General features: G+C 48.1%; 1 protein-coding gene across 8 annotated transcripts in view; it reads right to left on the bottom strand.

Annotated features, from left to right (window-relative positions):
* The window catches only part of LOC144934194 (rap guanine nucleotide exchange factor 2-like), a 231,928-nt gene that overhangs the window by 32,073 nt on the left and 173,138 nt on the right, over window positions 1-26,717 (bottom strand). For 6 of the 8 annotated variants that reach the window (XM_078859767.1, XM_078859765.1, XM_078859770.1 and 3 more), the window contains 2 exons: window positions 19,360-19,518; window positions 11,740-11,757 (listed from right to left, as the gene is read on the bottom strand). In XM_078859767.1, coding sequence (XP_078715893.1) covers window positions 11,740-11,757; window positions 19,360-19,518 — 177 coding nt within the window. The remainder of the gene's footprint in view (window positions 1-11,739; window positions 11,758-19,359; window positions 19,519-26,717) is intronic. The other 2 variants (XM_078859768.1, XM_078859773.1) reach the window with 1 other exon arrangement.

The raw sequence follows: 26,717 nt of genomic DNA, 5'->3' as shown, positions 1-26,717 counted from the left end.
GCGTGAAATAATTTCACGCGCTTCTCGTGAGCCCATCGTCACGCACAGCAGGCGGCCAGGGACGTGAATCACGAACAACGGAACGCAACTTCGTGTCGTCTCTGGGCAATTATTACGATTGCACCAATTCACTAAAGTTTTCCATTTGCAAACTAAAAAGAATATACTGCGAAATCTGCAGCTTCCATAAAATTGGGATTTACACATATCTGTATAAAAATAATTCACATTCCAAGAAATGTAATATGATAACCGTGTGCTTGTTAAATATTGAGTTATTCTGTTACCGGAATACTATTTAACGTAAAATTAAATGAATGAGATGCATATACTGACGATAAGCGGACCTGTTAGTCAGACCTATGAAGCCAACGGTCTAGGGGGGGAAGGCAGTTGTACGAAGATGCAGACACAAAAATACCCACAAAGGGAATTCACCCCATGGTCCCAAGCTGAACGGGCTGGGCGTGGAGACCAAGAAAAAACGATGGGCGTGACCCCTGCACCGGCGGGACGAGGAGTTCCGACTGCGGAGCCGCGAGTCCACGGCGCGGCTCGCGTGCCGAGGAGCTACACCGCCGAAGCCAGCGGTGGCCAACTGGCGTCTCCCCGAGCCGCACACGCGGCTCTATCGAAGTAGTATGAATGTCTCCCGTGGTTTGCCGAAAACTGTTAACATATCTACACTTGGCTCTTTGTAGAACTCACGGGTACTTGTTAGCTCGTGGCCTGTTACTGGTTGGCCACCCCTGGCCTACACCGTCAGTAAACCCGCAGCACATTCATCTTCTAATTCTCAACGTAAATGTCACTATCGTCAACACCCTGCCTCCCAATTAATCAAGTCCACAAGTAAATTATGAAAGATTAGGATAGAACCCTTCAAAACAGATTACGCGTCACTGCCTTAGTTTCCCATTTTCGTTCATATTAATCCAGATTTTTCACTAAAATGACAAAATAATATCAGTTTAAACAGACGTTTCTCTGTGCTGTCGCATGCACGAGGCACCAGCGTCTCGATGAGACGACCGCTGTGAACTCCCAGGTGGTGATCGTTACACTCGGCCGCATCGGGCACGGCATTTGAACCTAAGCTAAACACAAGGGGACAGAGCTCAAATGACCAAATAATCAAAACCATTCATTGTCATTTACAAAGGCAAAACGTTGGAAATTAATGTCTCCAGTAAACCAAAACCACAATCAACAACTGCTCATTCGCTCAACAGAGTTGCTGAGCACAAGCCCAAAGTTTCAAGCGACCAGCAACTCACAACACTGTCAGAATTGCAAGAGGTAAGAGTTTGCACGTTTCTCCGAACCACTTACATCACCCAGTTGTTTAAAACGCACGCAGAGGAGATGACGCGGCTCCACGAGAAAAGCCAGCGGGATCGTGCTGCGCAACAGTTTTCAAATTTACGATCATCCACTGGCTCTCGCTCACTCATTGGCTCCGCACGAGGACAGCCGCCCCCGCCCCGCGTGGAGACCATCGCGTGTCGCTTACCAGGAGCTTCCTACGGCGGCCGAGCGGCATGCGCGCTTTGACTCGGGCTCCGAAGTCCACGAGTCTCCACGAAGCGGGGAGGGCAGCCACGGACATCGGCGGGCGGTGCGTCTCCGCGCGGCTATTAGAGCGCGCGTGTCGGCCGACCGCACGCCGCTGGGCAGCAGCGTTCCACCGGCTCCGTGTCCCAACGGGCGCAGCGATCAACACGGCTTTCTCTCAACGAGTGGGAACATATATGGTCTCGGCAAGTTCCTCAATCTAAAATTAATCCCGGGGGTTAATTGCGCGTCGAACCGAGAAGCCGAGTTCCTCTCAGAGCCGTCTAATTTTCAATCGTGGTGTTGGGCAGTGTTTGGGAAATTCTGCCGCGGGGGAGTATATAGCCTCGTTTCAGATTAAAAAAACCTTTCCTTTTGCCACACGGAGCAAGCGTGGGTTGGCACGTCACGTCCGCTTTGCCACAAACTCCTTACAAGGAGTCAAGAAAACCACGGAAAGCAGAAGTGATTGGGGTGGTTTGAAAGCCGTGCTGGGCAGCTCCGAGAAATGCGTTTGTTGGATATCAAGAACAACAAACGCGCACCCAGGCAAGCAGGCGAAAGTGAGATTCACGGAGCCCCCATAGCAATTTCACGGGAGGCGCTTTGTACGAGAAACAAAAACAAGATTACGGGCGCACAGCCTCCTACACCACTTCCCAATCACAAACTCGGCACGACTAATTACACTTTTTCAAACCTCAAGTCTCCCCCGTGTTTTTTGGAAATTCTCACTCAATTATTGGCGCAGTCCTCCCACGGTTATGGGATAACACAGCCCGCTAGCGCAAGCAGCCGTCACTGCGACAGGTGCCCGAAGAGGGGCATGCCACGGAGCTCTGGGATCGCAGGAAGGCACGAGCACTTGGGAGATTGTTGCTGCCAGGCAGCCTCCCGCGCAATACAGTTATTTCACCGTGGGACCAAGGGGAACGCCGGGCAGGGTATTCATTACTCACATAGGCGCGGCGTGCCGTGTGGGGCCTGACGCCTGGACAGGTGAGGTCCACTGTGGATGTGTGGCGAGTTACCACAATGCAATGAGCTGGAGCCGCAACAAATAGGATGCGTGCACTCTTTACACGTGTTACATAAGCCAATGTTGTACTGTCCTCCCAATAACAGATTTTTTGGAAAAATATTTTGTCCTTGTTTATTTTGCCATGTGCCACAATGCTGACACATCATCAGCCACACTGTAAAAATGGAAAATGTACATTGAATTTATAGAGCCAAGGATCTAATAGAAAAAAATATGACAAAAAAAATAATGTGGGTCTCGAATTAAAATTTTGCTATTAATTATAATTAATAGCAAAATTTTTGCCTTATTCGGAACAAATACATCTGCCATTCTGATGAGCATAACATTTCCAAACTACTTCACAAATTCTCAACCGTAGAGAGAGAAAAAAAACACCCACAGGCTGTGTAGCCACACGTCGCGTGCGATTTTAATGAGAGCTGTTTGCTCAAACATAGCCACGTAGTGTGCGAGGGCGGGTTTGCTTCATCTCCTCTGAAACAGCTCAATCAACGGAGGGCGTTCTCGCAATCGAGTAGCGGGCAGGGTTCACCGCGGCCGAGCCACATCGAGTGCCAGGCCTCGTAGATGCCACCTGTGCAACCCGTGCACTCCAGAACAACATGAACCGCTGGCTCTACAGGGACAAGAACAGGCTACACAGGGCCAATATCAGAACACAGTCAAAACACATCACAAATCCGTCAACGAAATTTAAGTTTAACCCGAAAGCGCACGAGCTGAAGCTCTGCTGTGATACTCTCAGGTTTTTTCGGTAAAGTCACGTAGGTAAAAAATAAAATTAAAAGTTAATAAAAATGTGTTGTGGCCGAAACGTCGTGATAATTATTTGATTATGTTTAATTTTAATTATTTTATTATTTCCCTTCTACGTGACTTTACCGAAAGAACCAAGAAGATGAATAAAAGTAATGATGGAAATAAAATAAAAATCACGACGTTTCGGAGGCAACACAAGTCTCCGTCATTAGGTGGGACCGTCACAGCTAAAATTACTGCTGTGATGTCAAAGTTCCTCCCTGCTCCAGCGACCAACGACGTGAAAACGTCCGGTGGTAGGAATACCACTAACGGGGGCGGTGCAGGACAACCAGAAAATACAAAACATCTTGTCAACCCTGGGGGAATGAAATAAAAGGTTAAAAGGTGCAGCCCTGCAATTTCCTGCTCATGACATTGCTGGCAAAAGGGCTTCAACTAGAGGGAGCTCTAGAGGGCCCCTCCAGAGGATATTTGGCCTACTCTTTCACATTGACTAGACGTCTCGGAAGAGGTGGCATTACCCAGACTTTTCCCCACTACACTCAATCCGCCGATTGAGTGCGGCGTACCCTTATTTAATAGGGTGGGTGGACAGAGGCACGGTGATTGAATAAACTTGCCGAACGTTTCAACCGCCACGGCGGGGCATGGAGCAAAACCTCCGTTTGATTGTGAGTAAAGCACTCGAACCTTAGTGATACTAAGTAGAAATAATATAAAGTTGAATCCGCTAAATATATGAAAAATATATTTAATCGCCACACAAACTAAAATATTAACCAAACTATTTCCTTTAAAAAAAAGAAATGTAATAGAAGCATTTGAGAGGTCAGGTGGGAGGGATGAGCCAACGTGTATCTGTAGAGCTGTCGAGACTGATCAAGATCAGGTTAATTTGTTGAGCCATGTGAGAACTCTAAGAAGCAGAACAGGGTCTCGTTTGCAAGAGTGACCTGGGATGAGATGTGGTGCAAGAGAAGAGAAAACCAAGAGCAACAGTGAGCTGGGAGCCAATTCGAAACCCAATTCCACAAATGAAGTGGCAAGACTCTGTGTATCATGTGATAATTACATTTCAGAAAGTTAATGTAAATTGTGATGTCACCGTCACATTTTCCTTTTGTATGCCCAGCCTGTCAAACCAATCCAAGCATTAAGAAATAATTGCGATAGATATGACAGATATGGCATTCAGAGTGCCGCACAACCTACCACCAAGTGGAGTTTCAGGTTTGCGTGTGTGTGTAGAACTTTTTTCGCACTGTACACAGCCAACCATGCTAATCGGAGGTGTGGAGGAAGGACAACAAACTAAACACAAAACGCAGTTCTAAAGAAATTAAGATTTAAATTTGTATTTAAAAGTGAATAGCTCCAGTGGCTTCCTAACATCGGAAGGAAGAGCATTCCAGACGGCCGCAGAAGAGCATGTGAAAGCGCGCGATGCAGCGACCGTCTTTGTCCGACGGTTTGGATAGTGCAGTTGAAATGCCCAAGAGCTCAAACGTGGACGCGTGAATCACGGCGACAGACGGAATGGAGTGAAATGACCATAAACCCCACGCAGCAGACTTTCCAGGGCCACGTCACTGGCCTTTCCATAGCCACGTCAACTCAGCCTCCACACACTTCCCCAAAGCGACCACGCGCAGAGACCACGCGCGGCGACCACGCGCGGCGACCACGCGGGGAAAAACACAGCCCCGGCCGACTCATCTGTTTACTTTCTGTGACCTTTTCTATCCTAGCCCACGTGAAAAATTCACAAAATTACGGTAAGGCATGTTTACAAACTAGTTCTCTGCTGGTAACCTGCAGTAGCTCTTTACGTGTGTGCATGCATGTATGTATGTACGTTTAACTACTTTTGCACCGTACGTAGCCGACCGTGCTAATCGCGGTTTATGTTCCACTGGGGAAGTGCGAACGCAAAAAAATTAGACAATTGCGAAGACTCAACTGCCTCATTAAGCAGCGAAGCAGATCGCTTCGCAGATGCTAAAGAGACGAGTGAATGGGTTACAATGGCACCGAGCCAGGCGTGGGGAGGCCGCGTGGAGGAGCCGAGTGGAGGGACGTGCGTCGCACACACTGCAAGGCACAACAGGCACGAGGCCTGGCACCTACCAGGAAGCAAGCGGTGGAAGCCAGCACACGCTGAGTACGAGAGCGTTAGGCAATGCATACCTCTTGGAAGGCTTTGCAAACTACTTTTAATACAAAACGTTTCCTCCAGTCTGTATGCACCGTTATAAAATGATGCTACACTGAAGAGAATTCACATTTGTTTTCTATCTGAATACTGTCCTCGGCTATAACGCGATTTGGCTGAGTAAAGAAAAATTTCGATTTAAAGCTTTCATGACTGCAGGGATTCATCTTCTTGGTTCTTTCGGTAAAGTCACGTAGAAGGGAAGTAATAAAATAATAAAAATAAAACATAATAAAATAATTCTCACGACGTTTCGGCCACAACGCAAGCAGCTGTCCTCAGGTGAAACCAGGTCTGTCGAAGCTGAGTAAAGTTGTCAATAGGCCTTGACTTAAAGGTCACACTGCCCTGTTCTAAAGCACCCGAGTCCACGTGGAGGTGTGATAGCAAACAACAAAACCTTTGCTGTGCAGCATTTTAATGAGTACAGCGTTCTGCAAACCGTACATGCAGCGGTATGAGCAGGATGTTTTTACAAGCACAATGGCACGTGAATAACTGTAGCTTTCAGAGCATTTTGGGGAAACCCACAATGCCGAGCACAACAAACCATTCCACTTGGTCAATATTACGGTCCGAGCACAAAAAACCACTGACGCAAATTTCTTTTTGCCATGATTTCTATTCGCTGCATTACTTTATTTTTTGGTTTGTTTTGTTTTTGTCATTTTGGTGACCCCAGGTCACTTTTTCAAATGAGACTCCGATGCCGGTCTCCTGGGGCATTCTCAACCGGTGACACAAAATCATCTACTCGAACTCGGTTTCCTTCACGCACAACCTCTTGACACAGTCACGTTACTTTATCTCCTTATAAGTTCTAATTCCACAGTGCGTTACGGGCGCCTGTTGCATAACATGTTAGGCCATGTGGAACGGGGACAGGAGGAACAGGGCGGCAACGCTGCAGTGAGGCCGGGGGACAGCCGTGCACACGGTCCGCCTGCTTCGCAACACGTGGGGAACCACCGCACCGAGAAACCCCAAACACCCCCCCCCCACCCCCTGATATTAAAGATTCTCCGAACTGATCAAATACAAAGATCCCCCGTTTAGCTTTTACGGAGTGTTGGGGCAAGTGCCGTTAGTGAGCACCAATGAAGGCCGGCACGGCACACGAGGGGGTGGGTGGCCAGCACCATGGCCGACCGTCTTTGTCTCTCCAGTGGCGCACCAGGTACTCATTTGCGGCTGCGTCGATCTAGGGGAGGCCCAGGACTGGTTCAGATAATCGTTATTGGTGTTGGCCGTGAGCGGGAATCGAACTCGGGTCGCCGGGTTCGTAGCGCAGCGTGCAAACCGCTACGCCACCGCTCCCAAGCCCTACTCACGCGACATTGATGATGGCAGCCCACGCGAATACCACTCTACTTACTACTCGACTTAAAATGTTACAGTTCAGCACCCTGAGCGTCGCTGTTTTGTGACGCTGTTTTTTCTCTCTATCACCTGCTGACCGACCAGCTGCGTTAAAATGGCCTGCCACCTGCGGCTGGAACGGCTCCAATTGTTTAACCGTTACATCTGTGGCAACATAAGCTCCATTGGGTTTCATTACGTGCGATTTAAACGAGGGGGGCTGTTTTATTTAATTTCACATCTGTGTAGGGCAACAGTGCATAAGGCGACTTGCTCCTTGGATGAAAACCCCGTCTCTATTATGTTCGGTGTACGCAGCATTTCAATTAGGATTTTTAAATACGTTTACAAACAGGCGATGTTTATTTGATTTATCGTTACTACTGTCGTAGTCACTTAATTGTGCCTAATGCCTCTCGCGAAACGCCATGACACACTCTCGCCACGCGGCGTGACTCCGCGCGCACAGACGCGAGATTGCATCTCACGCGGCATTACTACTGCGCTCATTATTCCACTGATGATCGGCATCGCTAATAGCCTCTCTGTTTGCAATTACACGTTTGTGTTTGCTCATTGCCACTGCGGCCCTCCTGCGAGCGTCCCTCGGGTGTTCCGCACGCGATGGGTGCTCTGTACAAACACGTCATGTTTCGCATTAGCAGGGCCAGCAGGAGAAATTCAGGAGTCACACAGATATGTGGTAAGCAATGATTAATTGATTTCACTTCATCCATATCGATATGATACAAGTCACTCAATTTGTCGTTTTGAGAATGAGTTATTTAAACATTTATGAAAATTACACTCGTGTTATTTAGTCTGATCCTGATTTGAAGCTTTCGTGACTGCAGGAATCCATACTCTTTGGTTCTTTTGGTAAAGTCACGTAGGTAGAAATAAAATAAAATAAATCACGACGTTTCGAACGCAACACAAGCGTTCGTCTCCAGGTGAAAATCACGATAGCTGCGATGTCTGCTGCCTTGGTTGCATGAACAATAGCGAAGAGATACAAATTAGCGAAGAGATTCCTGAATTGAGTTTACATTGTGTGATAATTCATCCATTCACAGTGGGGGGCAATTCGTTTTTTTTGCTGAAGAATGAGAAGAATATTAGAGGCTACCTCGAGGGAGAAGCCCGGGTTTCTGGTCGAGATGTGTTAATATTGTGCTGCAGACACCGACGTTTTGTATTTGCCAGTTTGACTACCAAGGTGATTGCTCCACCGTCAGCAAGCGAAGACAGAAGGTCACGGAGTCGTTTAAACATTCACACCACTTGTTTTGACCCAGACAGAGGCCTGAAACAAAAACTGACTTCCTGGAACAGTTTCATGTCAAAGATCAAAAATACATGTGAAATTACTGATATCACCTCACCCTATAAAGAGGCCATAGAGTTCACTCAGATGAAAGCTACGTTGGAATAAACACAGGCAATATTTTATTTATATTAAATATAGTACAGCAGAGGTCGCAAATGGGTTTTGATTCCTTACCCGTAACCGGCCGCACCAGGGTCGCAAACGGGTACCCGTACCCTACCCGATACCCGGCTACCCGTACCCGGTCGGGTATCGGGTAGGATACGGGTACCCGTTTGCGACCTCTGGGATGAAGCCATGTTGCAGGCGCGGGTGGGTTGATTCTAGGAACTTGAATTGTGAGAAGAGACAAGACGTTGGGAAATGAGTGACAAACGGTTACTCACCAGTGAATCACGGCCTACCCGTACCCGGCCGCACCAGGGTCGCAAACGGGGACCCGTAGCCGTACCCGGCCGGGTACGGGTAGCCGGGTATCGGGTAGGGTACGGGTATCGGGTACCCGGTTGCGACCTCTGTAGTACCGTAGAACCTCTCAATCATGGTAATTGGTGCCATGAAACCTGTCGTTAAGTGATTTGGCCATTAAGCGAGTGTAGGAAATACATGTTATAAAGGCTTAATTCGTTCCGATAGCATAGAAAGTTATCCTTTGTCACCCAAAAAATACTTACTTTATAATAAGCGATTAGTCGTGAACCGGGGTGGTCGTTAAGAGGGGTCCCGACTCTACACAACTATACACTACACTACTACACACTACGATACACGACACTACGATACACTACACTACTATACATTACGCTACATTACGCTACATTACTATACACTACACACTGGGGTTAACCGGGGTGGTCGTTAAGAGGGGTTCTACTCTACTCCAGAATGTTGGCATTCTTTGGAGGCGTCGAAGCTGCAGTAGCTGTGAAGACATTGGTAATCACCATTGGTACCTCATTTGCCAGTAAAAAATATGATAATAGTTGTTTTACCCTTTTATCTGGCAACAAAACGTGCGCCTTTTGGCGTCATCTGGTCCAACCCATGTGAGACTAGGCTCTAAGGAAAGCTGTCTCCGGTGTGGACCAATCAACTTCAAGGACAGTGCATATATTATCAGAGTTATGTTTTTGGTTTGCATTATGACTGCAGGTATTGTGGTCTATGCAAACATGACTCCTCGTAAAAAAGGTGTCAAAAACAATTATGACATTGGTAATGTTTCGGGAGCGACGCTGGCTATTACAGTTTGTTTCGGAGGACTTGTAAGAGCGGATAAATCGTGTATGTCAGATAAAACCAGAGAGGCAGGAAACCCCAAGAAGCAAGGTGCATGAAACATGCGGCCAGATAAGGGAGGTAACAGGAGAAGCAGTCACGGGCAAGGCGCCCAGCAGGGCTGCAGAGCTCAGCGCGTGGGATAGCAACAATAAATTGTTACAAAATAATAATAATAAGAGAGGCAATAAGAATTCATCAAATGTCAATAAACACAATTACATAACCAAATAAATTACACAGCACTGATCAATATTGTTACGCGCGTGAATAAACTTGGCGGAGAATGAACGTGTTAACTTAATGACGACATTTACTTTATTTTGTTTATATTTGGTATTTTTTAAATCTACATTAAACCCACTCACAAATTAGGCGCATGACTGGAAACTAAAAAAAAGTCCCCAAAGTGAAATATCGAAAACATAACGCAAACACCACTACCTGTTAGTTGTGTGCCTACTCTGTGAGTGGGTGCAATCGAGATACTGTGTCTGGGGCTGCCTGATTGAGGCATCCATTCAAAACAATAAAACATTTCATGAAAAACACACGTATAAAATAGGTACACGATTAGATTTACCAACGTGACACAATTATCCACGCAACCGCGACTTTGTGCAACTGTCTGAAATGCCGTGCACTTTGAAGCAGCTCAACAAGAAAGCAACAGGGTTGGCTATGTACGGTGTGAAAGAAATTCAACATATATACATACACAACAAGGAGTTATATCCGTGTATTGAGGTGCATGCATCTGGTCTGTTTATAAGCCAAGGGGCGCGCGTTAATTTGCAATCGGTGCGTGCTGCTGCACGTGTGCACGAATACGAACCAGATAGATAAGGCCCCAATATTTATATTAATTTGCACCGTATAATCTGATCTTCCCATTGATTGTCAACTATACCATTCCGGTATAACTGTTATTCCATCGCACTGTGTGGATGAAAAACAATGTACATCTGCACCGATCAGTGTAAACGTTCAGGGCCCGCTTAAACCTATTGCCTTGGTCATCTGCTCAGATGTTGGTAACGAGGCCATTGGCATAACTTAATCAAGCATCATACAAAAACGGAACATTTGCCAACTCCTTAATTGTGATAAATAGAGTGAGCGGCTCGCGTTCAGGAAGGCTGCGAGTTTAAATACTGGCTGGGGTTGACACAGCATCCATCCAGGGTAAAAACATTAAGTACAACTGTGTAAAAGTGAACAATTGCCGCCACTCGCTCAGGCCTGTAAACAGGAGATGAGCAACGCCTCTGGAAATGATCAGGAAATGGCTTAACTTGTGAAACCAGCAACACAGCCAGTGAAGGGCGCCATCATAGGGAACACATCCGTCACTGCAACTCCAAGGATCGCAAAGTCTATTTCACTGCACACTATTCCACCCTCAGCCACGTGAACAGCGATTAACGGGCCTATGGCCTCTCCGCAGTGAATACAAAAAGTCATGCCTTTCTCCATTTGATTTGTACCACTGCTTCTTACCACTGCGTAATGGACACAAGTCTTGCTTCATGGATTTCCAATACGAATAAAACTTTATTTGACTTGCATTTGTTGACTTTTGTTTGTTCCTTAGATTGAAAGTATGTTGAATATTTCAAACACGTACGTATATATAATGGATATGAATGACTTGTGTACAGAAAAACACGTGTCGTATAAATGTCAGCGAAGTTAATATCATAAAAATGTACCGCGCTGACACCCCCATGCCGCACTGCCACTAGAGCTGCCACGTGACTTTAAAAAGGCCATAAATTAAAACAGAAATGAAGCACAGCGAAGTAAATCATCGTTCAAACCAGACGGATGTGACATCAGCGGTGCGAATAAATCACAGCTCTCCGCGTGCAAATATACAACAGGCGTCATCAGGGTCCGAAATTGGACCCACGAACCTTCTGTGAACCAGGCGAGTGAGATGACATCTCCTCGCCCCCGCGGTGCCCTGTCGATTGCCACTTTAGCGTTTGCAAAAAGGCGAGACCATCGGCGTAACGTCTCCTCTGTAGAAAGGCGCGCGCATAGAGTACCAGGGCAAGACTGGGTTTGAATGTGGCTGTCAAAGCTGGCAATCTGTGGGCTTGATAGTGAGCATGCTGTTTAAACAGTGCCCTTGCAAGATGGCCAATGCCAACACAGAGAGAGCTTGTGAAAGAAGATGGAATGAGGTGGCGTTACCTGGCCGTGCAGGGGGTCCTGTGGCAGGAGAGAGGTGGGATGCAGGGTGGGGGCGGTGAGAGAAAGGAGACACCATGGGTTAATAATATAGTCGTATGCACTTGGCCAGGAAAACAAAACCACTCGGCAACCTGCCATATATTTGAAAACCTTAATTTCAGTTTAAAAAAATACATCTCCCTCCCTCGAACTTATAAATGCCCGCAAGCAACAGAGTCACCAAACAACCCCCAAATCCCCAACTTCAGTTCCATACAAGGTGAACCAGATACTTAAAGTTAACTTAATTATGTCTGATATAAGCTAAAATTATGGTGGTCATCAGCTTGAGAACGACCACAATTTAGGTTGGGATGAGCCTGTGCCGAAAAGCATAATTAGTTTTCTGTAATTGATGAGGCCCTGTGCACCAGTCGTAGACTCCTAGTTCGGTTACACTGTGAGTGGCAGAGATCATCACAACTCTCTCTTGAGTGGTCACAACATTTCCCTGCTCAAGGAAACGTTCACCAAAACAATAACGCCTACGTGGCGTTCGTTTGGCTTTGTGATCCACAACCCTTCCCTGAAAGCGAGGGGTCTATTCGCGTGTGATTTTTATACAACTCATGTTCACCGCGCCGACGGCAGAGCGCGCGGTGACTGCTTTCGTGCTGCACGCCCCACGGCAAACGGCACAACCAATATCGCAGGCAACTCAGGCAGCCCTCCTGTCTCCCCGCGAAGCAATAAGAGCCGCATCTTCTTGCTACTCAATCACTCCTGGTGGGGTATCGTAAAACATACGCGGTACGCTCGCCTGCGCTCGGATGCCGGTCAGGACCCACGGAAAGGGTCTGCTGCTGCTGGCAGGGAAAATTTGATTTTGTGGTGGAGAAGGTGAAGGGGGTGAGAGCGGTTGTTGAGGGTGGTGGGGCCTCTGGGTTTCCACACCCGGCCTAGTGAATAAGTGTCTCGTGTGGTGCGCAAGAGAGATCCCTTTCCTCATTTCCCGGGCTCTCCGGGGAGAGTAATGGATGAGTTGCAGGCGGCGTTCCTCCTCACACGGGCCCTGCGCCCCTTTATTCACGGCGGCAGCCGACAAGATTGCCGGCGATGGGACGCGGGACGGGAAGTCAGGCCGTGCTTGCGGAATTATTGTCATTACGGGAAGGGCCTCGACTCTCACTGGAAGGAAACCTGATGAAAAGTTCGCCGAAATAAAATGCTCAAATAGTTGATTTAAAAAGCTAACGTAAGCCATTGTAGAAGGGGGGAAAATACAACTGGACATTACTGCACAACCCCAGATATACTCAGCGGAAGCCTCATTGGCCACGGAGGTGTCCAGTGCAAGTGACCCTGATGCTGTTGCTGCTGTGCATAGAGGACAGCCCTGCAGAGCACACTTTACACAGTAAATTGCCAACATGGAAAATGTGCGAATCACAAAATGACACCACACATCTCTCAACAGCTGCCGAATGGACAAAAACTTCCTTCTTTATCGGCAACGGTTGGAGAAAGTGCTGTGAACACCAAAGTGCATCCCTGATCACACGAGCAATGGCGGTGGTGGCCATTGCCACTGTGTGGCCATGAGGACGTGGATGGAATGTCCACATTATTATGGCAAAGCCCAACCCTGGCCGCAGGACAACCACTCCTTATTTTCCACGAAGCGGTGCTCATTTTATTGACCCTGGATGAGATGATCAGGCGAGTCAGAAGCAAACCAAAATGAAAACTTTCCACCTTCTGGCCGTGAGCCGAGCGCTCAGATTACACCAGGATATGTCTGGACGTTAGTGAGCGCCGATGAAGACCGAGATGACAAATCGGCGGTGGTGACAACATAGCTGGCCAACTTCGTCTCTCCCCAGCACTCACAACATAGCTGGCCACCTAGGTGGAGCGCAGGCCAAGGTCTACACGCCGATTGTTAACGGTGCACGTGGCCCTCCGGAATTCCAGCTCGATCGCCGAGTCACCCCACCCCCGCACCAAACCCTCATTGTGAACGAGAGGCAGCGCGGGGACCAACACGCTGCCATCAAGAGGCCACAAGGTCACGACAACAATTGCTCTGCGTGTGATCAATTTGCTGCCTCGCACGAGGCGCACACACGGGGTTGGCTATTGCACGCGATCGACGATACCGCAATGTTACTGCAGAATGCTGAAAATAAAAAAAATATATTTGGTAGATTTCATTTAAAATGGTAGATTTCCACATTTGCTAATAATTTGGGATTCAGAATCAGCGGCACCTCTCCTTTAAGGCGGAGCAATGAACGAAGTCACGTGGCGACATTACACACAAGCCCCCGGCAGAATGCCTGTCAGGGCGGACCTGCAGGCGAGGGGCGGTAGGTGATTGTAGCAGCACCACCACACGCGCATGGTTGCCTCGCTGTTGCAATGCTTGGGACGAATAATAATGTCTTCCTAGTGGGTGCAGCTTATACGGTCGGATATCTGCTCTCCCAAGATCTTCACGGTGGATTTATTTAGCTCAGCGGACAGAACATGGCTGATGATGATGACGATTGTAACAAATTGTATTCCCTCTTGAGCTAACCCTGCCAAAAATAAAACAAAAAAATTCCTTACACATTTGACTTCAGTGTCCGATGCACTGAGAGCCATCAGCTTGGCTCTCCCGTGTCTGTGGCAAAGTCGGTGAACCCTAAGAAGCCCTAATAAAATATGAGCAGGTTCCACTTCATCTTAAAAAAAAACCAAATGGGGTTCTCTGCCACCAATGAAACCGAGTCGTCGCATACACCACTACGCATCACAGCGCAACGACTGTAGCGTGTGTCACTGCGGGGAGAATCGGGAGAAAGTGCGGTCGCGTGACTCATGAGAGGGCGGAACGATGCAATGCACGACGGCTCAGCAACAAAGAGTTGTGTCGCCATTCTCTGCAAAGTGACGGATTTCGTAGGTCATTTCCGACGACTTAATTGCGCTGCTGTTGTGTATTCTGTGTCCCACAGAGAGGAATAATTTTCATTTCACTTTCCCTGTGCCCAGGAGAAACCAAGCTCTGCAACCTAGGCTGACAAGTGCCCTGTATCTGACCGGCATCTGGACAATCTACAGTAATGTCATGATTCTCGTTTGGGAGTGCTGATTATTTATTAATGCATTTGGGATGGAGTGACCAGCAACTGACCCCTTCTGTGAAAAATCAAATATCCCGGATTGATATCAAACGAGGCTTTTGACTTGGCCCAGACCCAGCGCAGCACAACTGTGCATTCTAATGCAGCGGAGTATCACAACGCTGGCAGCCCCCTGGTGGGCTTTGTGCCCAACGAGCAAGTGCGACAGGCTTAATATTCGGCGGTCATCCCGAACGGACTTCAGTACGCACTGGCATGGCCTCCTCAAGGTGACACTTTTTGCCAAGCGCCGCCGAATGGCAACTTAACGGCACATCACTTTGCGCCAGCACGGTAATCACCGCGATGCTGGCGCCGCACACCGCCGCGTGCCCGCCGTGCCCGCCGTGCCCACCGTGCCCGCCGTGCCCGCCGTGCCCACCGTGCCCACCGTGCCCACCGTGCCCACCGTGCCCGCCGTGCCCGCCGTGCCCGCCACCTCACACGCAGGGGGGGCTGCGCCGGCTGCTGGGGCAAGCGGCACCGGGCTCGTGCCTCCGCCCCCCCCACTCACCAAGGTGCCGCCAAGCGTGCCAAGGGCGAGGCATCCAGTGGCACACAGCGGGGAGGAGGAGGGGGGGGACATTTTGCCTGCTTGGCAGTATCGTGGAATCTGGCTGAGTGTGCATAATTTATGAATTTGTTGTTCCACGACTTCCTGTGACTGCACCTTTGACAATTCCCACTGTACTTGGCAGAAGTCAACAGAAAGCAGTCGGATTTATTGATGACCCAGCATTCACCATTTCACTCCGGTCGCTCGCTCACTCAGCGGCGGTCAGTCCCTCCTTCATCACTCTTCTATCGCTACGAGCATTGTTACTGTTCCCGTGAACTTCACTCGTTGATTCTTACCCCCACGTTGAGGACTCTACCAGACACATGACTGCTTTGTCTCATGCACTCATCAACAATTTGTTCAGCCACCACACTGCAGGTCATAACAACACACAAAAACAAAGATCCCCCCGTATAGCCTTAACAGACTGTAGGCGCAAGTGCTGTTAGCGAGTACCTATGAAGGCTGGCACGGCACACGAGGGGGTGGGTGGCCAACACCACGCCCGGCTGCCTTTGTCTCATTTGAGGCTGAGTCGACCTAGGGGAGGCCCAGGACCGGTTCATATAATCGTAACTGGTGTTGGCCGTGAGCAGGAATCGAACCCGGGTCACCAGATCTGTAGCGAATCGCGCTAACCGCTACACTACCGCTCCCCACAACAACACACACACCCACTCACTCATCCACTCACCACACTGCAGGTCACAACAACACACTCACCCACTCACAACACTGCAGGCAACAAAACAGCACACTCACGCACTCACTCACCCACTCATCACAATGCAGGTCACAACAATACACGACGTTTCTCTTGCCACTTCTTTCCTCGCACAGCGCCACTTTCAAATTCCACCATCATCCTCGTCTCCTTTCCCAAGGTCTCAGAAAACTTTGCTCACTTAAAGAAATGTGCTTAACGCTGACCTATAGCAATCTTAACAGTGAAATGTGTTGCTGGCTGCTTGATGTTGTAGGCCTGTGCCGAAGAGCACTGAAGATATTGAGGCACCGCTGCAGGGACGTCGCTCTCGCACCGTAGTTGCTGCGCGTGGAAATGCTCCGAGGAGGTTCCGATGAATCAAATTACTTCCTTCTGAAATCTAGCATGCAGCAAAAGCTTAAGGCAATGTAATCTGCATTTCTTTGAAATATGCATTATTCATCTCCAGCGGGATTGCTGCTATTCTCAGTTTGAAGGCGAACAGAGAATCAACATGCATGTGCACATCTGGGACGGGGGATAGACGACAAGTCAAACAAGCCACTCAGCGGCTGCTCAGCCACGCAAAGCAGTTGGGACAAGACAGGGATGGACATGACGGTGGGAGGGGGTAGGGTTAAGTAGATGAGTGAGGCACGTACGGCGTTGGGATTGTCGGTTAAAATAAGTGCAGGTGTAGACAACACCGCAATACTTGAACATTGTGTGGAAATGCGGTGATATCCGAATGAGAGCCTCAATAATGTACACAGAAAACACGTTCTACGGGTTTGCACTCACAGCCACGTGAAAATGCATAGGCGCTTTTTTTCTCACACTTTAAGCACCTCTTCCACATTTAAAGTAAAAAAAACACAATTCTGGAGAAGGAATGATGTCATCATCATCATCCCATAACAGAGTAACTGTTGAAGGGACACAACTGGAAACACAACACGGTGTGTGTGTGTGTGTAACGTGCCATAAGAGGCCCTGTATCAAAACGCTGACGTAAAGAGGAGAGTGGGAACAGGTTGGGCCACTTTTGGAAGCTAAAATTCTGTAATCACACGCAGTGCCGTCTCAGAGCAGCTGTGTTTTCAACCAATGCCAATTGCGAGATGGTTCTGGAAGCGCAAGACCATGAGGGATGGTAATGACAGAGGAAGGCCTTCATGTGGAAGTAGATATATCATGGCTGTTGATGACGATGACGGAAGGATGCGGCTCGTCCTACCTCCAATAAAAATAATAACCGACATATTACAAGGGGTCAATTCAAACCTTCGCTAATCCAACTACGACTACTCTCTTTCATGGCTTATCTATCAACGAATTGGATCGGGGTGCCCTTCATTTCATCAATGTCCCACAATGGGAGATGGCGTGCACATCGCTGCTGAGAGGAGCGGGGGACCCTGCACCAAAGGAGGGCAGGGCCGGTGTGGGGGGAGAGGGGACGGGGTGACCTCTCTTAACGGCACGTTCACATTCCTGCAGCGCCTGGACGCAACTCTACCACCAATAATGTCACGGCTTCCACGACTAAAAACTCAAACATTTTTTTTTATTTTAGCAGCGAAGGCCCGCTGAGCTATACAGCGCTTTTTCAGAAGCGACCTGGGCACAAATGATAGCTCAACAAAGTGGCTTATTACGTGGACCCGGACAAAAATCCACGTGACCACGGGGAGAACATTCAAACTCCAAATATACAGCAGGCGTCAAGGGTCGTGATCAAACCCAGGACCTCCTGCATACCAGGTGAGATAGTTAACATCTCACCACCGTGGCAAGATGTTGCTGTACCCTCGATGTAACAAGGAGATGGAATAAACACCGATACGCATGCAACAGCATCGCCTCTTTTTGCACGGGCGACCTGGGTTACATCATCAGGAAGGGAGTGGGGCGAAGTTGGGGTGTGTGACCCCCACTGCCATGCGGTGACGCCACCAAGCACATGGCGCGACGACCGTCAGTGGCTTCAGCTCTTTATTCTCCACTTTATTAAAAAAAACATTTGTACTTCAATTGAAAACTCAACACATCCGTCACGATCGCTGACGTCGTTGACCAACGCGTTGAGTTTTCTGTTGTTTGCGCTTGCGCACAACTATCAAGGCAGCAGCAGCAGCAGCAGCACCAAATTATTTTTTATTGTAATTGGATAACTTGAATGCAACGTTTAAGAGCGCAAGCATCGATCTAACATTTTCCAGAAATACACCTGTGGAGCAAAACATCCCTCACACACACACACACAGCGGTATATCCCACCTATTTTGCCATTATCAAACCCACCAAGATAGTTAATAGAAACGGACGGCTCACTACCAGAGTAGTTTCCAGATGGCTCTTGCGCAAAACACGCTGGGTTCTTGCCACAAATGCTCACCGTTTGCTGAACAGTGCTCAGGTAATTTGCCACTTTCATAACAAGGCCTAAAAGTGGAGAATGCACTCTTTGCTCGGCATGGGGGAGAAACTGTGGAGGCAAGGGCATCTGCCAGCTATCACGTAACCTGCAGGGAACAATATACGCAGTTGACGCACGGAGTTTGACGACGTTGAGAAGCAGAATGGTTTAAAGATTACTGTTGATGGTAACTGCACAACATTGTAAATGTGTTCCCGTGAAGGCTTATGAGTATCGACGATATAAGTGTACGTTCATAGCTCCGGTTTCAGCTGCATTCCAAACGATGGCATATGAGGCATACTTTCCTACGTTTGTCACTGGACGGTGACGCTAAATCATTTTCTTGTCTGTACATAATTATTTTTTCCCCCTTGCAATCCCACCTGCATAGACACCCAGCTGAGTGCGGAACGCTGGTTCAGTGTGGCTCTATGCTGGGAAATGTGGCTGAACATAGCAATGTGTACATATTGCGGCTCCGTGAAGCGCCCCGTAGGCACACAGCTTAAGAGAACGGCTCTACATCCCGCCAATCACCCTCCCTCTCCCCTGCCCCCGTGGGCACCTGGCTTCGGGCTTGTCGTCTGTGGAATATCTGTACCCCTTCCCCCTGTCGCACGTGCTTTGTACTGGGCTATTGTTAAAAAAAATCGAAGTATGAAAAAAGAGAAAGGCTCTATGCCTATTTGGCTCGACGTGCTGCTGTGCGCGGTGACGCCCGAGTTGCGGTGCTAGGCGACGCAAAGCTCCGCCGTGCAGCCGCGGGCCCACGTGTGGGACGCACCGTGTGGTAGCCGCGAAGGAAGTTGGCCTGCAGGTTGTCCATGGTCTCAATGATGGTCTGTCGCTCTCCTCGCTGGTTAATGCGGCGGAAGCGACGGCGCGACTGGCGCAGCGCGTCGGGGCGTTGAAGGCCGTCCTCGCTCTCATCCACATAGTCCACCTGCACGCGTGCGCACGCACGCACGGGGACAGAGAACGTGTGATGAGCGCCCCAGGTGTGGGCATGCGACAGCCACGTGGGTTGGCACAAAGTGCCCCGCGGGCACGCGGGGAGAGCTGGAGGACGCAGAGTGACAATCGCGCAGCAAAAATGAGGATCTTGCGCAAAGTGACGCGCACAGTGACGTGCGTTCCGGTTGTGAACAAAGTCACCAATGCAGACCACATACACACACACACACGTGAAATGTGGCCACAATTCTCATGTATACATTCACATACATATTTTAATTTATCATGAAAGGTTGAACGAGTGTTAGATGCTCTCCATGACAATGGTTCTGGCCTGGGCTATATTTTCCAGATTTTTGGCATTTTTCACAAGTCGATGTAAAATAAAGTGTTTGGAGAAAACCCAACCAAATGACATCAACCTCCACACAAACAAATGATACATCTATTCCAATGCTCTTCTACAGGTATCTTATCACTTTGCAATATCGTGCCGATATCTAGAATTGTTGATTCAAGACTCCAAGATGGTGGATGAAAGGTATGCACTGCTACTGTCCCTGCCTGAACTCAGGAAATTTTAATTCTACTAAGGCACAGTTGCAGAAAGGATTTGGGTAGGCATCTAAAATGTATCCGAATTAATGACAGCCTTCTTTCTGTTGAAGCGATCATACACAAACCTCACAAGAACTGCCAAGTTCAAGAGACTAAAACCTTCACCAGTGGCTTCAGTCCATCCCAGTTGTAACGTGCATTGACAGGGATGGTGGGGTAAAGTGTGGGTACCGCTATATCATCTCAAAACACATGTGGCCAGCACGGCCTGATGTGTGCCCTTCACAGGAGCCACTGCCTGCAGCGGTAGGAGAGCCTGTGTGCAGGGAATTTAAAACCTACTCTTCCCACTGTTCACATTCTAACGGAAATGTATCAAGACGCGAATGTGCCGAGACTCTAACATGTTGGTACCATGGGCAACATAGCACCAACTGTGCTGGAGATTCCATCAAGATATTTTTTTTACCGACATGTGTTGAGCGCAAGCTAACCATAAATGAGGATACTTATAGATTGAAGTATAGGACGAGTGAGGCCAAAGTAATGTTGCCATGAGAGCGCTTCCGACTACGATTTCAAAGTAGGTTTCTTCCCTAGATCTCTAACGAAGCTTCGCCATCTGCATGAAAGTGAGAATGGCATTTCGGCGCTTGATTCTACTGACGAATCAAACGTACATTTACCGCACGATCGGTAAAATTAATCCAGGCGCGTTGGCGACCAAAGCTAGCCACGAGCGTGGCCAGTGAATGACGAAACGCGTGCACGAGGCCAGCACGCTGAGAATTGTTGACCGCGTCTGCTTCGCCGTTCACCGCCGCAGCAGTAAATGGCGACGCGGAGCCCCGCTGATGCTGTAAGCGGCGCCGTGCGCCAGCGTTCTTGTAAAGGGGAGGACAAATTGATTGGTGCTCCAAATGTGAGTTTTATGCGCGCCTCTGCTGAGATTTGGCTTACGCTACGAACATTAACTCCCGAGTCAGAACAACACACCGGGGGTTCCATAGTTTTCACATTTAGCCAGAATATCAATAACCGGGAAGGCGTCTTATATCATATGAGTCTTATATTTGTTCACTCCCAGAGGTCAAACACTTTCTGTGTAATAATAATACCCGTTTCAAAGTGTTTTTAAAGAAGCAAAAAAAAAAAATTTACAGTGAAAACACTCGGTACAAAATAAACGATATAACTGTAATACTCGTTACAGCTATATTTATAACAAAATGAAACTCTTCTTTTTTGCATAAAATACGATCCACCACTCTGAATCCAAGCACGCAAGGATTATGTGAGGTCATTGAGCGTTTGGATAAGGCTTGGCATCGCATTGTCGACTCCTTCACCATGGCTAAAATCCTCAGAGATGGTGTGCCCTGTAACCCGTGATTTTTTACCAAATTTGTGATTTTTTCTGGCCTCTGCTTTCCACTTGAGAATGTGACACACGCAGCGTACGTTGCATGTTAAACTTTTTTCGTGCCGTACCTATCCAACCGTGCTAACCGGAGGTACACGGTCCATGTGCTACGCGAGACGGCTGGCTTTCCCCCACCAACAACCGCCCACAAACTTTCCGGAGCCCACCAAGAAATTTCCACACCACACCTTTCCACACCACCGTGTGCGTGTCGCTTACAAACTATGCACGACATGCCACGCCAACGCACTGCACACTTGATGTATCCACAAGCACTGGACACAAATGAAACCTAGGATGCTCATGCGCTGCAGCAGAGCCAGTTTACTCTCAACTGACAAACGGTAACATGGCAAATCGGTCCATAACGGGAGCCTCTGTTTTATTACAAGATTCATAGGCTACATTCTAATAGCCGTAAAACAAAGCTGTACTGTGTATCCTACACTGTTGAATGCTGTGCTTGAAGATGTATTTACCAACACCGTGAATGGGGTTGGTACAGTAGAAATCCCAGAAATGTATTCAGGACAGGTGGATGTGCAGGCCTTGGAGTAAGCGGGTGATGCAGTTTTGTTGGCGAGGACTCTCATCAGCAGAGTCAGGCTTGCTTGAACCAATGCTGGTGAACTGGCAAACCCTCTCTGTTAGGTGTGGGTCATCAGCGTTGGTTTTAGCAAACCTAACTGCGGATGAAACACTAAATGTTGAAACCGGTCCAGAGTTTGGTTGCATTTATCCAATGCTGCCAAAACAATTTACTCCAGAAGGCCGGGTGGCCGTTGGGATGTGTAATTTTTTTTTAATCTGGAAAGAGAATATAGGAAGGAGACTATTAACATGTAGGCTTTCGAGAACAATATGTAAACAGAACATGTAAATGTTGTGGCTTTGCTCTCCAACACACCGGTGTGCTGTATTAGTCACGAATTGGCATGTTCTGTTTACATGACAAACTTTATTAGTTGGCCGTGTCAGGTGGTGGCGAGTTTAACGACACATTTATATATTTACGCGATCTAACCCAAAGAAATCTGTACTATGGAGGAAACATTGTTCGCTTATAAATGTTGTTGCTATATTCTCCACAATGCTCATGATTATTTGCACAATGTGCCTTAAAGGTGACCACCTTCTTCATTAAGCGGACTGTCCTTCTTTAAATGCTCATTTGCGAGCCTAGCTTCCACGCTGCGATTTAATCAACCTCGTTTAAAAATTCACCTTGGGCCGCATTGTGGCTGAGCGCTGGGCTTACGATCGCGAGCCGTGCGTTTCAATCACAGTTGGGGATTCACTCGCATCCTCAAAAACTGCCCAGTTGAGAATACCACCGCCACGTAATGCATGCTCACAGCAGTTGCCTGACGGATTGAATGTAGAATTCCATCATTGCCTCAGGACCGCCCCATGAATGAGCATCATACAATGCTCGTTTGTGCACGGAGACAGACTTTGTCTTAACTGTATGCGTTTTAAGCCAATCCAAAGTCCGTATGTATAAAAACAACCAATAGTATTATTGCTAATTGATAAAAAAATACAAATTTTGCTACAATAGAGTCAAAAAAGCAAATAAAGCCACAATCATAACAAAATGTAGGCTTTACATAAATTATAAAGTACGAGGCTTTTGGGGAAGACAAAGTACATTACTAAATCGTGTGCAATCATGTGCGCGCCAAGCGTTGGAAAAACCCCAAGGAGGGCGTTAACATTTCCACGAACCATAACGAGCGTGTTCTCTGTGCACCCTTGCATTGTGACCGATGAAAACGTATCCTTGGCCCTTGCGCTCCCAGCTAGATCGCTCCCAGCAACGGCGCGAGCACACGGTGCGCACTGCCGTCCAACCAGACAAACGAGCGGGAACTCCCAGGGCTGACGAGCGTGCAGACACATCCGACAGGGACCGACGCAGGCAGCTCAAGCCTTACGATGTTACAGGCTGTCAAAGGTTCCAAGAGCAACCAAGGGTGCACATTATCACACCCAGTGTTGGGGTATAATGGATTACTGTAATCAGATTACTGACAGCCTGTCATTAAAATCTGTAAAAATTATTCCAATTAGAGTGTATAATTTGACTGCGGTTGAGCAATGGGTTGTGTTGTTTTTCGAGTGTGCGCGTTTTATATTGCGTTGGCATTTCTTATATTTTGTGCTCAAATGTTTGAGATTTAATTCGTATCAAGTGATGTGATTGGTGACAGCGGGAGGCATGGCACGAGACGCGATGCTCTGCAACGCAATCGAAAGTGCAATTCTATCGGTTACCTCCCCGAGAGCAGAGTAGCAAATTAAACACCGCATTGCACCGTAGCCCTCTCTCTTGACACCGCCCATAACCCGCTGATTGTAATCGCCAGCAGACAATGTCCCATTAGCCAGATTCTGAAGAACTGTTAAAGGAAGCCGCAAAACGAGCAGGTCCTATGTATGTTTCTGTGCCGTGTGTCCTGGACTCCATAATGTCAGTGTGGACATTTTGTAATGACAGAAATACACTTTAGAGTCACAGAGTTTGGTTTTCCCTGCTTGGCAAGACAATGTTACTGCAGTGATGTCGCAAGAGCACACTGCTTCAAGTCTTCATTCTCATGAAGGAAACTTTACAATTGTGTTGGAGAGTCACCTACACAAAGCCTACGCACATATCTGCAGAAAAAAATCTGCAGATGTTCTTGTCTTCCTTTAAGAGATCCAACTCATATGCTGCATGGAATTTCCAAGGATTTAATCTCATTCTTTCGTAATATGGCTGATGTAGATGAGAGCAACAACTACAATTTCATAATACTGCAATGTCACATTCAGGTGGTCAAGCCAGATAACCGAGTGGGCTTTGACACCAGGATCCAGAGCGTAAAACAAGTGCAGACGCTGGGAAGCCCTTCCTCAAAACGACAAACGAAATGATAATTTCCTGCTATAATTGTAGACAAGAGGAAGAAAAGGGACACAGATAAAAGGAGCTTTCACAGAGGCCAGAGCTCCCTCGGAAAATAGAAAACGTGATTATACAATGACGGATGAGAGGGATTCTCCTGTAATTACAACGCAAAGGTGCATTTATTATTCATATTCCTGTTGTTGGGGAAATGTTTAGTTTGTTTTAACAGTTTAACTTTTGCAATATTCAAAGACAAAGATCCCCCATATAGTCTTAATAGACTCTTGGGGCAAGAGCTCTGAGCGAGCAACTATGAAGGCTGGAACAGCACACGAGGGGGTGGGCGGCCAGCACCACACACCACACCAGGTATTAATTTGCGGCTGAGTCTACCCAAAGGAGGCCCAGGACCGGTTTAGATATTCGTCACTGGTGTTGGTTGTGAGCGGGAATTGAACTAATGTCGCCGGGTTCATAGCGCAGCGCGCTAACCGCGACACAAGCGCTCACCACCCGGTTCTTCACGCATTCTATTCCACCCAGGTCTCCCTTGGGGAAGACCCTTGACCTCAACAGCATCTCACCCGGTTTAAATCAAGGAAATCAAATCTAACTCCCTGTGCTGCATATGAAACTTGACATGTGCACATGTGTATTTACTATATTATCCAAAGCCGACTGGAAGATGTCAACGAAGAAGAATTTTAATAAACAAACGCCACCTTAATAAACGTGGAAAAACCCACCAATGGGTCCCAGATGCAGAGGCTAGATCCGAAGGCCCACGTGGAGCTTCCCGCCCCGCTGCTTGCCGCTCACGCGCCGGGAAAGAGGCGGCCAGTGGTGAGGCAGCTCACGCGAGAAAGCCGGTGGCCGGCGTCTCACGGCGACAGGCACCATGCGCGCACGCACGCACGTCTCTGGCCGCGTGGAGAATATTAATGAGAGCCCTTGAGTCAAAAGGGATTGCGGTGCACCCCGGGGAACAGGCCGCACTTCATGGTGACGGAGAAATGAAGTCTGACGATAGCCATGACCGGTGACAATCATTATTACCGTCTGCGCAAGTACCACTCAACCTTTTTCGCTTGCGTATGCCGATAATTATGATCTCTCTGTGCATGCAGTACGATCGAGTTTTGAGCTTATTTTGTCCAACCTTGTGAGAACGCACGAGACCAAGATAGTCTCATTTGCGAGATTGACCTGACAAATCAAATTAGCAAGCGTATGCAACGTACGTACACAAAGGCCTCAAAGGCTGGTCTTCAACGACTCCAACCGTCACGGTTTAGGTTTTTAAGCTCCGTATAAATATGTCCAACACATGATATAGATAAATCCATACATGTAATGGTAATATCATTAAGAATGACATACATCTCTGGCATAATAAGACCTTGCTTGCAGGGAGACCTAAGCAGTAAAGGAGAACTGCAGTTCATCAGCGCTGTTCAATGTTAACCCTGGGCCACTGAAGGCAGAGGTTGGGTTAGGGGTTAATTGGTACAGCTGCTGACTGTCAACTGCACTACTTCTCCATGTGTCAGGTCATCCGCCGGACCGCGTCTTGTGAACAGACAGCTCCACAGCAAAACGCTCAACCCTCCCGTGGCTATCGTCGTAGACATAGCGTTGCGACGTGTCAGACATGCCGACGCGTTTGGCAGTGTGCAAGCAACCGCAGTCTGGGCAGCACACATACCTTAAAAATCAGGAATATTTAACTGTGCACTAAGCAGATCGTACACACCCGTGTGATAGTCGCAAGAGCCAATTGATTAATCTGAATGAGAGTGAGACAGAATTACTGCAAACTCAAGTGTACGTGAGAGTGGATAGATTCCGCGAGATAAAGGGAGCAGCCCTGCAATTCCACGCTCACACCACTGCTTACAGAAGGGCCTCCAGTAGAGCGAACTCAAATGGCATTCGGTCCACTCTTCCACGTTGCCTGGACGTGTTGGAAGAGGTGGGCGTACCCACACTTTACCCCACCGCACGTGACCTCTGCCAATCGACCACCTGCGCTGTACCCACGTGCACTGCTTGGTGCACAAAGGCGGTCGGAGGGGCGCAACCACTGGACATTCCATGAGATACAAACAAGTAATACCGTGTACATTGAATATCCTTTGCATATTAGTATAGATATACTTGCAAACACTGTGTGGATTTCTCCCGCCCCCCTGGGGAACCCAAAGATGTGCTCATGTTGCTGTGCTGTCACGAACGCAACCTTTTCCGTCAAGGGAGAGGGCGGGGCACAAAATGAATGTTCGGCCGGAGGTCAATGGTGCTTGCAACACTGCAT

The sequence above is a fragment of the Lampetra fluviatilis genome, chromosome 9 (assembly GCF_964198595.1).
Source record: "Lampetra fluviatilis chromosome 9, kcLamFluv1.1, whole genome shotgun sequence".
Lineage (NCBI taxonomy): Eukaryota > Metazoa > Chordata > Hyperoartia > Petromyzontiformes > Petromyzontidae > Lampetra > Lampetra fluviatilis.
Note: the sequence above shows the minus strand (reverse complement) of the source record. Positions and strands in the feature narration are given on the sequence as shown.